Source organism: Hypanus sabinus, chromosome 3 (assembly GCF_030144855.1).
Source record: "Hypanus sabinus isolate sHypSab1 chromosome 3, sHypSab1.hap1, whole genome shotgun sequence".
NCBI lineage: Eukaryota > Metazoa > Chordata > Chondrichthyes > Myliobatiformes > Dasyatidae > Hypanus > Hypanus sabinus.
The window spans coordinates 26,819,788-26,836,304 of record NC_082708.1 but is presented as its reverse complement, the minus strand read 5'-3'; the positions used below and the strand labels follow the sequence as shown (position 1 = coordinate 26,836,304).

Sequence of the window (16,517 nt, the reverse complement as noted above, 5' to 3'; positions counted from 1 at the left end):
TCTGCAAACTAAAAGTGTAGCCATGGACATGGGGCATGAGCCCCAGATGTGTAGGCCTTTTCATCTGCTTTGTGGAACAGTTCATGTACCAAGGCTACAATTCTCCCTCTACCTTTTTCCCTCCTGCTAATTCCCTGCAAATGGGACAAGTACTAGACTGCCCTTTCTCCTCTTCCCTACCCATTATTCAAGACCCCAAACGTCTTCAGGGTGAGGTGATACTTTACCTATGAGTCTGTCAGGATCATCTGTTGTATCCATTGCTCCTGCTGTGGCCTCTTATAAACAATGAAACCCGATATAGATTTGGGAACCACTTTGTTGGACACATTCATTCTGTCTGCCACAAAAGGCAGGCTGTCCTGGTGGCTACGTGTTTCAATTCAACTTCCCATTCTGAATTTTGTTCATAGCTGCCTCTACTGCCACACTGAGGCCAAACTCAGTTTGAAGGAGCAGCAACTCTTACTCCATCTGGATAGCCTCAACAGGTTTAATTTCTCTAACTTCAAGTATAACTCCAGCCTCCCCCTTTTTTCCCCATTCCCTTTCTGGTTATCTTCTCACCCCTTCTCATTTGCCCATCACCTCCACTAGATCTCCTTCCCTTTCTTCCATGATCCAAAGTCCTTTCCTATCTAATTCTTCCTTCATCCCTTTACCTCTTTCATTTAGAACCTGCAAGCTTGTACTACTACCCCTCCCCCATCACGCCTTCTTGATCTGACTTCTGCACTCTTCCAACCCTGATGAAAGGTTTCAGCCCAAAACACTGGCTGCTTATTTCCCTTCACAAATGCTGTCTGATTTGCTGAGTTCTTACTGCTTTTTCTGTGTTGTTCAAGATCTCCAGCATCTGCAGAATCCCTTGTGGTTAATCCAGTTCCCTTTTCAACATCATGGTTGAATGCTACTCTGCACCATATGAAGTGCTTTCCAATTCCCGAAAGCTCAATGCGCTGTCGGTAGTGCTGCTTCCTGAATCACTCTGGATTTTGTCTTCCCAGAAACAGGGTGTAGCAATTCCAATAAAAATGGATTGTGCACTTGCCTTATTACATAGCCATTGGCAGTCAGAAATAGCCTTGACTGTCTTATTTGAAAAAGCACTGTGAAATGCCATTCAACTTCCTACTGGTGTTCAGCTCCATTGCAAGTTCTGATATAAACCAATGGATCTCTAATAGTCTCATTTAAAGTGAAGATTGGTGTCATGATCATAACACTTTTCTCAATAATTCCTGTTGCAATGTTGCACCTCACTCCAATTAGCTTGTCACAAGGGTGGGAGTTTTTATGAAAAACGGGGCTTTTCAATGTAACAAAGATCAGTTTACAAGTTACAAGATGCAGATAGCACTCAACTTTTGTAAATACACAAAGATTAGCTTCAAGTTGACATTAATGTTTTACAATCCCAAGACAAAGTTCCTTGATGAATTTCACTGTACCACACTGCCCTTTGACAGTATTTTCTGGTGCGACCCTGGAAAGAGGGTACCTGTTTCATTATTTGTTGCAGCTCTATAAAACCCTGGTTAGATCACACTTGGAATGTTGTGTTCATTTCTGGTCACCTCATTATAGGAAGGGTGTGGAAGCTTTGGAGAGGGTGCAGAGGAGATTAATTTGGATGTTACTTGGATTGGAGTGCATGTCTTAAGAGGTTGAGTGAGCTAGAGGTTTTCTGTTTTGGAGAGCAGTAGGATGGGAGGTGACTTGATAGAGGCACACACGAGAAGAGTGAACATATAAATTTCTTTTCCCAGGGTGGAGATGGCTAAGAAAAGGAGGTATAATTTTAAGGTGATTGGAAGAATGTGTAGGGGGGGGGATGTCAATGGTAAGTTTTTGCATAGAATCATGGGTGTGTGCAGTGTGCTGCCAGCAGTGGTGGTAGAGGCAGATACATTAGGGACATTTAAGAGACTCTTAAGACAAGCATATGGATGATAAATGGAGAGCTATATAGGAGGGAAGGGTTAGATTGATCTTGGAGTAGATTAAGAGGTTGGTATGACATCGTAGGGCAAAGGGCATGACTGGAGTTATGTTCTGTGTTTACCATCTCTTAGGACCTATGTCTCTGAGTGAGGTCAGTGATGAATTCCACCATTGCCTTCAATGTTCTAGCAGAGTTTTTGAGGGAAAATAGCATTTAAAGAGGTGTATCTCATATCTGAGATATATTATGTATCATAATGTACTGAATTGTTGTCCCTGGTCTCATTTTTGCTTCAGAAAAACTGGACTATTTATAGATGACACCTCAGGGTATTCAAAAATGTTAACATTGCTGACTTTACAAAATTCACTGGGAGAATAAAGGAGCCAATATGAGTGTCCTCTTCCCCAGGCACTACTGAGACCTTAAGTACACTTCAATCAGCTACTTTGGGAAGACAACAATTTGAGGTTGTACTGGAAGCCTTGAAAGAATGAAACATCTCCACTGATTACTGCAAGTTTCTGGTCCATACCAATCACAGTAGGGTAGAAGTGTTTGTGATCATTTTGAGAACCTTGAAGTTGTGCAGCAGGAAGCACGCAGAGACCCTCTGCAAGTGACAGGAGGATTGAACTATCTCACAAACTACTCACCCGCTTGCCCTGTCAGCTATCTCCTACCCTACTTGGTTCACATATTGTCAGCTCAGTGTCATTAAGACCTCAAGCATCCAGCATCTTGAAAAGGAAATTAACATATGAAACAGCAGTACAAAGGGCCTTGTTCAAAGAAAAGTCAACAGTGAAAGTTTCCTCTGGAATGGTTTCAGTAATTTGAGGAAAAATTCTCAAATGATTTGACAAGAGAAAAGTAAATGAGTAGGGAAAAAACTAGATTCTGGCAATCTGAAATAGAAACAAAATATTGGAAGCAGCAGATTGTGCAGAAGAGGCGGAAAGAGAAATGGTTAATATTTCAGATCTTAAGATACTTTGTATGAACTGGGGAAGAGAAAAATAAAGTTAGTTTTCACTTGTAGAGCTGGTGGCGTAAGGATAGGTGGAACATGGGAAATATCTGATAAGGTGAGACCAAATGGATTAATATGGCAGTTTGAAGTGCACAATACTTTGTGTCATTTGTACAAGATTCCATGAAGTCAGACAGGGATGGAATTGTAAACTTTGCAATTGCACAGTATCAATGTGTTCCGTCTGGGCTGTAATACTGTTCATGACTTTAAAGCACAAATTGCCTTTAAGCCTCGTAGATTCTCAGTCATGTCATCTTTGTGCAGCAGCTTAACTATCTAATCCTTTTTAATGGCTTTGAGTCCCTTTCTCCTCCAAACAAGCCAAGAGGAAAACCTTTTAGTGCAAAGTGCAGTAAACCAGTACTACTATTTAATTTGATTCTTAAAGTGCTGATTGAAATTCATGATTAATGTAAAAGGAAAACTTGGTTTTCTTATTCAAACACTGCTTTTAAGAGCATTTACTTTTTCTACCCCTGAACCTCCTGCCAACAGTTCATTGTTTGATGTGCTCATCTCCTACTGTTTAATATAGATTTGGCAAGGCTGAAAACAGATTAAAAATGATTCCCATTTTTCTTTCTGACATTGAAGGTGGCTATTTCAGCCCATTGTGTCTGTGTTAGCCAACAGAGTAATGCTATTCCCCAGATGTTTTCCTTTTAACCCTGTCTCCCCATGTTCTACCTCACCTCACCCCAACTCTAGGCCAATTTACCTACCAATGCTTCAGAATTAGAATCAGGTTGAATATCACTGACATATGTCATGAAATGTGTTGTTTTGTGGCAGCAGTACATTGCAATACATAATAATAAAAACCTATAAATTACAATAAGAAAACCATAAAAAATAAATAACTAGTGTAAAAAGAGCAAAAAAAAGTAACAGTGAAGTAGTGTAGATTGTTTCTTTGTCTATTCAGAAACCCATTGGTGGAGGGGAAGAAACTGTACCTAAAACATTGAGTACCTTCAGGCTCCTGTACCTTCAGGCTCCTATACCACCATCATGGTGGTAGTAATGAGAAGAGAGCACATCCTGGGTGATGGAGGTCCTTAGTAAAGGGTACTGCCTTTTGAAGATGCCCTCTGGGGAGGCTGGTGCCCATGATGGAGCTGGCTGAGTTTACAACTTTCTGCAGCTTTTTTCAGATCCTGTACAGTGGCCCTTCCATATCAAATAGGGATGCAACCAGTTAGAATGCTTTCCGTGGTACATCTGTAGAAATGTATGAGAATTTGGTGATGTACCAAGTCTCCTCAAACTGCTAATGAAATATTGCTGCTGCTGTGGCTTCTTTGTAATTTGCATCAATATGTTGGGCCCAAGATGGATCTTCAGAGATGTTGACACCCAGGAACTTGAAACTACTCATCTTTTTCACTGCTGTTTCCTCAATGAAGATGGTGTGTGTTCCCTCGACTTCTTCCTGAAGTCCACAATCAATTCCTTGGTCTAACTGATATGAGTGTGATGTCGTCGTTGTGACACCACTCAATTAGCTGATCTAGCTCACTCCTGTATGCCTCCTTGACCATCTGAAATTCTGTTAGTTGTGGTCACCAGCAAATTTATAGATGGTGTTTGAGCTGTGCCTAGCCTCACAGTTGTAGTTGTAAAAAGAGTAGAGCAATGCAGTAGGCACACATCCTTGAGGTGCGCCAGTATTGGTTGTCAGTTATTTCCAATCAGCACAGACTGATCTCCTGATGAGGAAGTGAAGGATGCATTTGCTGACGGAGGAGGTACAGAGGCTCAGATTTGCTCTTTGGTTTCCTCCCACATCTTTGGGATGCAGGAGGAAACCGGAATATCCAGAATGACACACACAGGCTAGGCAACGCTTAGGGAAAAGAGTAAACAGTTGATGTTTCGGGCTGAGACCCTTCTTCAAGACTTGGCTTGAAACATTGACTGTTTACTCTTTTCCATAGGTGCTGACTGGCCTGCTGAGTTTCTCCAGTAATTTTTCTCAGCAATATTTTATTGTTTTTTTTTAAATCAAGAAAGCATAGGTTTGTGCAGTATGTAACAAATGTCCAATTCACATCTATGAAAGAGATGCACCCATAGTACAATTATGCTTTGGTTGCCTCCCTGCCCCGATCTACCCCTCCCAATCCCCATCTCCAAGCCATCATTGCATTAGCAAAAAGGGTTAACCAGAACCTTTATCCCCACAGAGCTGCATTGGTATAGAGAAGGTGTATTTTCCTAACACATAAACTGTTGTATGTTTACATGCCTGAGTTCATAGAATTTTACCGGAGAATGATGAAAGTCAGAGTTATGTGCAGAGGAAAGGAAAAAGGGATGAACCTTTAGTTTGGCTGGGAGTCCTGAAAATATTCAAGAAAGGGTTTGCATACCTTTTGGAACTTTATGTCTGAATTGAGAGTTGAATAATGGATATTCTCAAGGTATAGACTGGACGTGATGTCCCTAAGCCACTGAGCATGGGTGGACGGGGCAGCATCCCTCCACCTGAGCAAGACTGCACGCCTGGCCAAAAGAGAGGCAAAAGACAGTATGCGACGTTTGGTCAGACTTAGGTGCATGTTCCCCTCTCCGGAGGTGCTGAAAAGAGCAATCAAAGGGTTAGGTTCCAAATTGTAATTAAGTATTTAGGATAGAGTTTGGAAAACATATTTCTAGTATTTTTCCAAGCTAGGGCATGTTCAGTACATGTGAATAAGGGAAGCTTTGCCCCTTTTGCATTTGTCGTAGCAGGGATTAACATCTGGGTAAATGTGAGATAACTTAGTTTTAGATATATGGGCCCTGAGTATGAATTTGAACTGTAACAGGGAGTGGCGGGCACATAAAGAAGTTGAGTTAATTAACTAGAGAACTGAATTTAAATCTCGCTCCCAGGCAGTTTTAATTTTGTCAGGGGGGGGGCTCACCTCAATGACCTTTGCACAATGAATTCATGCAGAGAAACATATCAACGACGTTTGTGTCAGGTTCCTCAAGGAACTTTGATAACAAAGGGCTGATAAAATGTCTAATTTGCAAATATCTGAAGAAATGAGTGTTGGGTAAGTTAAACTTTGCAGACAATTGTTCAAATGATGCAAAGCAGTTGTCTATAAAAAGATCTTTAAAGCGCCTGATGCCCTGTCTGTACCAGTTTTGAATTGTTGGATCATGTATAGAAGGCTGGAAGAGGTGATTATGTAGAATAGAACTTGAAAGAGAGAAGCCATAGAGACTACTATACTTTCTGAACTGAACCCATACTCTCAGGGTGTGCCTGATAACAGGATTAGCAATTGGTTTAGGTGTAAGAAAAGGGAGTGCAGATCCAAGAAGTGCAGAAATAGAGACATTCTTAATAGAGTTCAGCTCCATTGCCATCTATATTGGGCAGTCAGATTGGTTGTGGAAATGAGACCAAAAGATGAGATAGCATATGTTAGCTGCCCAGTAATATAAGCGGAAATTGGGCAGAGCCATGCCCCCAACACATTTAGATTTTTGAAGATGGACTTTATTCAGTCGGGGACGCTTGCCCTTCCATAGGTAGGATGATATGACTGAGTCTAGCAAGTCAAAGAGGACTTTAGAAATGAAAATTGGTATGGATTGAAGAAGGTATAAGATCTGAGGAAGGATGTTCATTTTGTCAACATTAATTCAGCCCATCAGGGACATGAACAGGGGTGACCACTATGCTAGGCTCTATTTTGTATGATTTAACAAATTAGTGAAATTTTCTCCAAAAAGATGTTTATAATTCCTTGTTACTGTGACACCAAGGTGAGTAAATTGCTTATTCACTTCCTTAAAAGGGAGGTTATGGAACTCTGATGCTTGTGCTTCCCCATTTATTGGAAAGAGTTCACTCTTGTGTAAATTAAGTTTATATCCTGAAAACAGGCTAAATTTGTTAAGGAGTGAGAACATGGGGGGATAAGGAGGTGATCGGGTTTGATATAAAAAGTAAAAGGTTGTCAGCATAAAGGGAGACTTTGTGCTCAACTCCCTCCCTCCAAATCCCCGTCAGATCCGCACAACTGCGGATCGCAATCGCCAGTGGCTCTGTGGCCAGATTGTAAAGTAACGGGGTTAAGGGGCACCCTTGGTGGGTTCCACGTTTGAGATTGAAAGGTTGGGATTGCTGAGAGTTGGTCAAAACAGAGGCAGTGGGACATGTATATAACAGTTTAATCCATGTGATGCAATGTGGTCCAAAATCAAATTTTTCTAAAACAACAAAGAGCTAATTCCATTCCACCCAGTCAAACGCTTTCCCTGTGTCTATGGAGATAACACATTCAGGAATCCCAACTGAAGGTGAGTATAAGAGATTTAAAAGACGGTGTATGTTTTAAAAAAAAGGGAGACTGTTTTTGATAAAACTGGTTTGGTCTTCGGAAATTATAGAGGGTAGGAGGTTCTCCAATCTACGGGCCAGAACTAAGATTTTGACATCAACATTTAACAGAGTTCCTCCAGTATTTTGTTGTATTGCTTTGGATTTCCAGCATTTGCAGATTTCCTCATGTTTGTGAAATCCAGAGTGAGTCCAATGTTCACAGGAAGGACATGGAAATTCCACACAGACTGCACTGGAGATCAATACTGAAACTAGGTTGCTAAAGACTGTGATGTTTCACTTCCATCAGTTGTGCCCTAATAGTGTGTATAGATATTTACTATTTTTTTTACTACATCACTTTGTGTAACATCTGTAGTAGAGAGAGTCTGATTGAACTTCCAGCAGAAAGGAGATCTGGTATTCATGGCAAAGCATTCTGACAGCAATACTGACTTCAACTCTTCCTGATTTCCAGCTTTCTGAGAGTTCCAAGGTTTTCACTCCCAGGAATTGAGAAACCAAGTGAGTGGTGGTGTATTTTGTTACCATGTCCTTGTAGGCTTCAAGATGAAGGAAAGGAGTAAAAATACCCTTTATTTGTTGAGACCCAATTAATGCAGATGTCAGCATTCACACCATAATGGAGGTGATGACAAGTGCATGAACAAGCATAAGACATGAGGCCTTTGGCGCTTTCTTGAGTGGCAGGCTGGAAATGAAGTTGAACGTTAAGATCAAAGCTTTGCATAAAGGTAGTCTCCTGGATATTAATGGTGAATTCTTGAAGCTCTCTGCTTGTAACTAAGAGGAGTAGTAGGTGGGGTGAGGTGTAGTATGTGGGCATAATATGACTGAGTTCAACTTTAAACTTAGTTGATTATACCTTTGCATTGCCCTTTATCACACAGTAAAAAGATAATGCGCAGATTTAGTTCAGTGTGAGCTTTGGCATATTTGTCCTGCATTTGACTTGAGAGGAGTTCCAGGGTTGGTCGGGCTGCTTGATGGAGAAACATTATTTTGTTAGTGCTTCGTGTTTCATTTAAATCTTGCTGGACTATGTTATTTGCTGCCAAAATAGTAAATTCCTATCTTCAGATAGAATGTTGAAGGGGGTTTATCCAGGCATTTATATTACCTAGAGTTTGGGGAGGGGACTGGCATAAGTCTTGTCCCACTTGTGAAATTGCTGTAAAGAAAAACATGGGCTTTTTCTTTGCACCTTGAATGTCTCCCTTGATCTATTAGCTTTGATTTGATGTGGAATTCTATACTATTTGAGGAACTTTTCATTGTTATAAAGCATGTTTTAGTTTTTTAGGATACATTATGGTAAAGTAATATTAAAATTACCCAGTTTCTTCTTGCTATTATGCCTCTGTCTTGGTGGGGAAGGGAAGAGAAAGGATATCCACAGATACCCACTGCATTTGACAAGGTCCCCCATGAGAGACTCATCCAGAGAGTCATGAAGCATGGGATCAGTGGAACCTTGGCTGTTTGGATAAAAAAATTGGCTTACAGGAAGAAAGCAGAGGGTAGTAGTGGAAACAAAGTGTTCTGCCTGGAGGTCGGTGACTAGTGGAGTGCCGCAAGGATCTGTCCTGGGACCTCTGCTCTTTGTGATTTTTATAAATGACCTGAATGAAGAAGCAGAAGGATGGGTGAGTGAGTTTGCAGATGAGATGAAGATTGGAGGAGTTGTGGATGGAGCTGTAGGTTGTCAAAGGTTACAAGAGGATATAGACAGGATGCAGAGTTGGGCAGAAAAGTTGCAGATGGAGTTCAATCCGGACAAGCGTGAGGTGATGCATTTTAGAAGGACAAACCAGAAGACTGAGTAAAGGATTAATGGTCAGTTACTTAAGAGTGTGGATGAACAAAGAGACTTTGGGGTTCAAATCCATACATCCCTCAAGATTGCTGCACAGGTTGATAAGATAGTTAAGAAGGCCTGTGGGATGCTAGGCTTCATAAATAGGGGGATTGAGTTCAAGAGTAGAGAGGTCATGTTGCAACTCTACAAATCTCTGGTAAGACCACACTTAGAGTATTGTGTTCAGTTCTGGTCACCTCATTATAGGAAGGATGTGGAAGCTATGGAGAGGGTGCAGATGAGATTTACCAGAATGTTTCTTGGATTGGAAAACAAGTCTTATGAGGCAAGGTTAGCAGAGCTGGGACTTCTCTCTTTGGAGTGTAGAAGGATGAGAGGGGACTTGAAAGAGGTCTACAAGATTATGAGAGGCATAGATTGGGTGGATAGCCAGTACCTGTTTCCCAGGGCACGAATTGCAAACACCAGAGGGAATATGTACAAAGTTAAGGGAGGGAAGTTTAGGGGAGACATCGGGGTAAGTTTTTTACACAGAGGGTTGTGGGTGCCTGGAATGACTTGACAGGAATGGTGGTGGAGGCTAAAACATTAGGAATATTTAAGAGCCTCTTGGATAGGCACATGGATGAAAGAAGAATAGAGGGTTACAAGGTAGTGTGGGTTTAGTACTTTTAAAGGAATATATGGGTTGGCACAACATCAAGGGCCAAAGAGCTTGTACCGTGCTGTAGTATTCTAGTGTCTAGTGACTTCTCTAAATACGACTCTTATCCTGTCTACAAAATTAGATGGTAGGAATAAAATTGAATGTGCATTTAGGGCAGAATTACAAGTACACCAAAGTAAAATAAGATTGACTTGTCGGTTTGTTACCAAGATGCAAAGTAATGCATTTTTATGTGGATTTGTATGCCTTAAAAGGTAATGAATGGTGACATGATTGTATTTACATCATAATGCATCCTGTATGCATCATAAGATGAGTAATTGTTTTTATACTGTCTGTTGGATGGCATATCTAACCTGTATTTAGATGCAGGTGTCACTTAATTGAAACAGATGTGAGCATTTACTTTCAATTTTTTGATGGTACTGTATTGTTGAAGTGTAATAATTGAATTTCTTTGTAATAGATTGAAATTGAAAAGCAAGAGAGGGACATTGTTGTGTTGGACCAAGCCATCGTAAAACTCAGATCAGTAAGTGCTGCTGTCATTTTGCAGACTCAGAACAGAAACTGATTTAGAATGATTATTTTTTTAATATTAACCAACAAAGATATACTGAGGTAGAATTCCAATCTAAGTAAGCTTGTTCAGTGCTTTAACTAGACTAGATTTTCACACTATGATTTCTTTTAGAAAAGAAGCTATCTGTCAAGAAGTATGGGCAAAAAATATTCCTTATTAATGACTCAGATACTGCATATTTGATGGTATTAGTTTTGCTTTAGTGGATTGGAATGGTGCTGGGGCTTGAATCAATAAGAAAATTCAATGTCAATTCAGGAATAACAATGTAACGTTTTCCAACTCTTTCTATGCTACATCGATGATTACTTTGTGCTGCTTCATGCACCCTTACTGAGCTCGTCAATTTCATAAACTCTGACTTCAACTTCCACCCTGTCCTCAGATTTACTTGGTATATGTCTGACTCCTCTCTCCCTTTTTCAATCCACTGCTTCCATCTCTGACATCTTTTCTAAACCTGACTAACAGGTATCTTTCTACCTTGTCGCTTGTAAAAATGCTATTCCCTTTCTCAGTTCCTCCATCTCTGCTGCACCTGTTCTCAGGATGAGGCTTTACATTTTAGAACATCTGTTTGATTAATACGACTGGATATTACAATCCCTAAAGTTCCTGCACTGCACTTGACTTGAGTGGAAGTCGTTCTTAAAGATGACCACTAGATGATGTTACTACCATTATGACACATCTTCAGTTGTGTACCTCAACATCACTGGGTGTTTCGGCCTTTTATCACAAGACACCCTCAGCTGAAGCAGGCCCACCAGAGGCTGATCAGGCCTTGGGTGTGTGTAACATGGTTAGTCTCTAGATGGTCACTTGGCAGCCCAGACAGCATCTCTTCTTTTCAGCCACAGCCAGTGACTGCTCATTTCGGCGGCATTAGCAAGTGCTTTGATTGCTTTCCTATGGGCCTGCCCTATGACTCCTACTTCCCTCAGCAGCCTTACAGTGGAACTGGCTACAAAGCCCCTGCACCCCACCTCAACTGGTCGCACTTTTACGTTCTAGCCTCGTCCCTCTGCTTCAACTGCAAGGTTGGCATATCGCAGCCTTTTCTGTTCGTAAGCATCCACAGCATCCTCCCAGGGGACTGTCAGCTCAGTGATAAAGAGGAGTTGAACCAAAGGACCAGGTCAGGCCGCAGGTTGGTCGTTGCAATTACAGGTGGGAAGGTAAGTTTCTGGCCTAAGTCAACACGCATTTCCCAGTCCCATGTTGTAAGGCAAGGGGTTAGCCCCCGGTTTCTCTCCTTCCCGGATGAAGGATGATAATTGTGGGACCGTTGACTGGGTATCGAGAGGCCTGGCATTGGTGGTTACTCTCTTACACTCAAGTTCAGCTGCCAAACACCTCAGCACTTGGTTGTGTCGCCAGGTATATCTGCTTTGTATTAGACTGGTCTTGCAACTAACCATGCCAGAACTGCGCACAGAGTACAGGCTGGATCCTCTCCCAGCCAGAGATTTAGGCTTGTAGGAGAGGGCAGGACATCATATGTTGCTCTGATGATGAAGCTCAATCTGTTTGACTTCATGCTCCACAACTTACTCCTTGTGATTTTCCTCCTATCAACACCCTCCCACCTCATCCAGCAGCATTGCCTGGCTTGGGATATTGCTATGGCAAATCTGGCTGCTTCTTGTTCCTCCACCACTAGGTGCTGCCATTCAGTTCTAGTAGCCTTTTGCCAGGTTGGTTTCATTACTCCAAGTCAAAGCCTCCTCTGCCCTGTTGGGCATAGCCCACTATGTCCTGGTGTCGGATGGCAGCTTCTGCGTCCAGTACTGCTGTGGCTGGGGTCCATTTCTTCCCTGTTGCTAGAGCAGGAGCAATTCCTCTTACGATTGGGTCCCGAGATTTTTTGAGTGTCATTTCCAGCCTTGCTTTGGCAGATTTGTGTTCCTCCACCAAGCTAGAAATTGGGAAAGAAAGGGCTCCATTTCTGTAAAGTCCTATGCTGCAAAGGCATCTCAGTAGCCCAAGTCACTTCCTCACATGTGAGTTCACCAGCCTCTCCAGCCGATTTGCATGAGACGTAGTGACCTCATGGCCACACAAGTAGGGCAGCTGTCCAAACTGAAAGCACCAAAGCTGCAACCTCCCTGGGAGAGCAGTGTTGTTGATTAGCTTGAGGCCACTGATTGTATCCTGCCCTAGTTGTTTCATCTGCTCGGTGTGTCTGAGGTCTGTGTTGTACCAGCAACTGAGGCTTTTGATGGGCTTTTCCAGGACTGGCTCAGTGGTGATACACAACCTTATGTTGGTGAGCTGGCCTTTGACAATTGAGATACTGCGAGACTTACTGGGTTTGATCTCCATTCGTGCCCATTTGATGTTTCCCCGGAGTTTATCCAGCAGGCATTTGGTGCATGCTTTTGTTGTTGTTGTTATTGTGGTCATGTCATCCACGTACGCCCTGATTGGAGGAAGATGCAGCCCATTCTTCAAGTGTTTCCCTCCGACCACCCACACCGGGTGTGTTCTTATAGAACCTGTATGGGATGCCATTGGGCCCTGGAGCTGATGCTGATCTTGCTCGTTTAACATTACTTTCCGCCTCCCTCCATGTAGGGGGCCTTGCGTCCATCTGGTGCTCAGGTGGGTGGATTGGTGGCATGTCATTTGGGATGGTGACTGGCTCATGCCTCTGGTTGTCAGAGTGGGTCTTCCTCAGCAGTTTCCTCACAGGTACTCTAAGGACCCTGCTCTTCTCCTTGCCAAAGAGGCCTTTGACAAACTTGTAAGCGTCTCTGTAGAAGCTTGCCCTCGCCTGTTCTTTCCTCTTATGTTGTTTTCTCAAGCATTCTGCTCTTTGCAACTTTGTCAAGCACTGCTTTATTTTTGCTTGTAATAACTCGAGTCCTTTCCTTTCCCCTTCTGTGGACATCCTTCACTGTTTCCTCAGTTGTCTCCTTTCCTTCACCAGTCTTTCGATTTCCTGCTGTTTCCTAGACTTAGGCTGGACTGAAGGTTCCTTCTGTGTCCTCTGTTTTTACACTCCAAATCTCTCTACCCCATAGCTATTTATGGTGTCTCCCCACTTCTCCAGTTTTCTTTTCACACTTCTGTTCAGTCCTCCTAGAAGATGGACTGTGTTGATTATCTCCCACTCATTCTTCTGGCAGGATTTGGGTCACAAGATTTGGGGCTTCCATCCTTTCATCTTCCTCTCTGCTGCTAGTCATGACTGGTTGGGCTCTGGACTCGTGTCTGATGGTGGATCTGTGCTTGGTTGAGCTTCGCCTGGGATGCTGATACCCTGTGGACTGTGGTGTTTGTCCTGCCACTGGGCTTCACTTGACTGATTTGAACTACCTCTTAGAAGGCAACACGAGTGAATCTGCAGATGCTGGAAATAAATAAAAACCACAAAAAGCTGGCAGAACTCAGCAGGCCAGACAGCATCTATGGGAGGAGGTAATAACAACGTTTTGGGCCGAAACGTCGTTATTACCTCCTCCCATAGATGCTGTCTGGCCTGCTGAGTTCTGCCAGCATTTTGTATTTTTTTACCTCTTAGAAGGTAATGGTCAATGCAAAGCACCTCGCTGAACTTTCTCAGGCACTTTTTCCTGCCCTGGTGGATCTTAAGCCCCTTCTCTGATGTTATCTTTTTCCAGCCACAGATGTAGCATTGTAGTTTGTGTCCTGCCACTGCTGCTGCTCTGTCAAATGCCGTGCTAGTTGTCTGTTTCGTTGTTGTTTCCATTCCTAGATCTGTTACCGTCTAGTCTGTCAGTGAGTATTCTTGCGCCCCCACTGTCACAGACTCAAGGGGTATTCTTCGTCTTGAAGTTTTCATGGCCATAAATGGGTGGATCTAATATGCTGTCTAGCAATCAATCCTGCTGGCACGAGTAGCTAGCCCATGTCAGCCCTGGTGGGGTCTGTTCCGTCCTGTCAGCAGTCTCTCCAGGCCGTCACCAGCTCTCTCCCTGGTTGTCAACTGCCCTTTTGCAGCAGTCACTGGAGATATTCTCATTCAAAGAATGGGGTTTTCCTTCCTCCATCAATGATGCTCTCTCACCTGCATTTCTAGGATTTCCTGCACATCTGCCCTCATCCCATCTTCCCCTCACTGTAACAGAGGTAATGTTCCCTTTGTCCTTGCCTTCAAGTGAAGTTTATTGTATATAATGGATATAACCATATAATGTATATAGAAATTAGACAAAGTTTCTCTGAACCAGGGTGTAAAGCACAATTGTACAAATAACATACATAACGTATAGCTTCTGAAGGTAAGAGTAGATTCTACAGATGAAACACCCATAAATAACAAACCGAAGTGCATAAATTAGATATTGTAAGGTATGGAACAGATTAACCAGTGGCACTTAGAAGGTGATGCAGCAGGGAGTTCAGAAGCCTAATGGGCTGCAGAAAGAAGCTGTTTCCCATCCTGACCATTCTCGATTTTATGCATTGGGTCTCCTGCTGATGGTAAGAAGTCAGAGGATTCTGGATGAATGGGTGGGATCCACACATGAGCCTCAGTGTCCAGCATATCATTCTCCATTTGCAAAGGGATCCTACCACTAAACACAGCTTTCTCTATCCCCACTGTCTGCTTAGTGCAGGGATTGCTCTCCACATGACTCCTTTGTCCACTTGTCCCTCCACACTGATTTCCCTCCTGGAACATCTGAAAGCAGGACAAGTGCTGAACCTGCCCTACACCTCCTTCCTCAACACCATTCACAGCCTGAAACAGCCCTTCCAAGAGAGGTGACGCTTCAGTTGTGAGTCTCTTTGGGTCATCTGTTGTATCTCGTACTCCTGTTGCAGCCTCCTGTAGATCAGTGAGACTCAACATAGATTGGGGGACTACCTGGTCAAGCGTGTTTGCTCTGTCTGCCACGAAAGGTGGGAATTCCCAGTGGCTACCCATTTCAAATAGACTTCCCATTCCCATCCCAACATATCAGTCCGTGACTCCCTCTACTGCCACCATGAGGACATAATCAATTTGGAGGATCAATACCTCATATTCTTTCTTTTCAAATCTTTTTATCATTTTTATTCAAAAATACACAGGTACATCGAAGTAACAACACAAAAAAATATCTTAAAGATTGAAAATTTTTGTGAATGAAAAAACCCCCTACTAAGCAAGAAAAGTGAGAGAGAAAAAAAGAACCCATTGAGGGCACAACCCCGGAGCCATGGGTCATATAGAAAGCTTCTAAAAATAAACATCAAACCACCAACAAGAAGAAAAAAATAGCTCATATTCTGTCTCAGTAGTCTCCAAACTGAAGGTGTGATAATTGATTTCACTGACACAGTAATTTTTCCTCCCTCCACTTTCTCTTTTCTCACAGATGCTGCCTGACCTGCTGAATTCTTTCAGCGTTGTGTACGTATCCTCCTCCTTCAGCTCTTTACCTCTTCCACCTATCACATTCCAGCTTCTCACTTCAGCCCCTCTCCCTACCTTTCCCTCACTTGGTTTTACCTGTCACCCACCAGCTTCTTATTCTGGTTTCGTTCCCTTTCCCTTCCAGCCCCGATAAATGTTCTTGGCCCAAAACATTGACTGTTTATTACCCTACATAGATGCCACCTGACTTGCTGAGTTCCTCCAGCATTTTTTTGTGTTTTGCAACATCTTGTTATTTGGCATATATGTTAAATGCCTCCAGTTTATAGTTTTTCTCCCCTTCTCCAGGACACAGCAAAATCCAAACAGCAACTTGAGGAAATTAGAGCAGAATTACAGGCGAAGTCCGAAGGGAGTAATGGGGCGATAACTTCGTTTGAGAATTGTCAACAAAATAAAGCTGAGAAAGCTTTTGATAAAGGTTAGCTGTTAATTAAAAAAATTCAGATGTATAAAAATTATCAATGAGATAAGAAATTCTGTTATCTAAACCTTGGTCTGTGCCAATGATTTTCAGCCAGAGCAATAATGAAACCCCAGAGCGCTGTAGAAAGATTGATGTTATCTGAAATTGATATTAGATGATAAGTAGTCTATTTGACCCATTGAATCTGCTTCATCATTCGATCATGTTTTTTTTTCTTAACCTCATTCACCTGCCTTCTCCTGGAACCTTTAATGCCCTTACCATAACCCCCTTACCAATTAAGACTATATCAGTGTCTGCTTTAAA

The 16,517-nt window shown here is 42.5% G+C and overlaps 1 protein-coding gene across 7 annotated transcripts in view; it reads left to right on the top strand.

Moving 5' to 3' along the window:
* tsga10 (testis specific, 10) overlaps positions 1–16,517 on the top strand; it is a 125,411-nt gene that overhangs the window by 17,862 nt on the left and 91,032 nt on the right. For 3 of the 7 annotated variants that reach the window (XM_059963906.1, XM_059963904.1, XM_059963903.1), the window contains exons 4-5: positions 10,279–10,344; positions 16,073–16,205. The exons of 1 other annotated variant lie outside the window; for it this stretch is intronic. In XM_059963906.1, the coding sequence (XP_059819889.1) occupies positions 10,279–10,344; positions 16,073–16,205 (199 nt within the window). Of the gene's footprint in view, positions 1–7,811; positions 7,831–10,278; positions 10,345–16,072; positions 16,206–16,517 lie in introns of those variants that run through there. 3 more of the 7 variants (XM_059963908.1, XM_059963905.1, XM_059963907.1) reach the window with 3 other exon arrangements.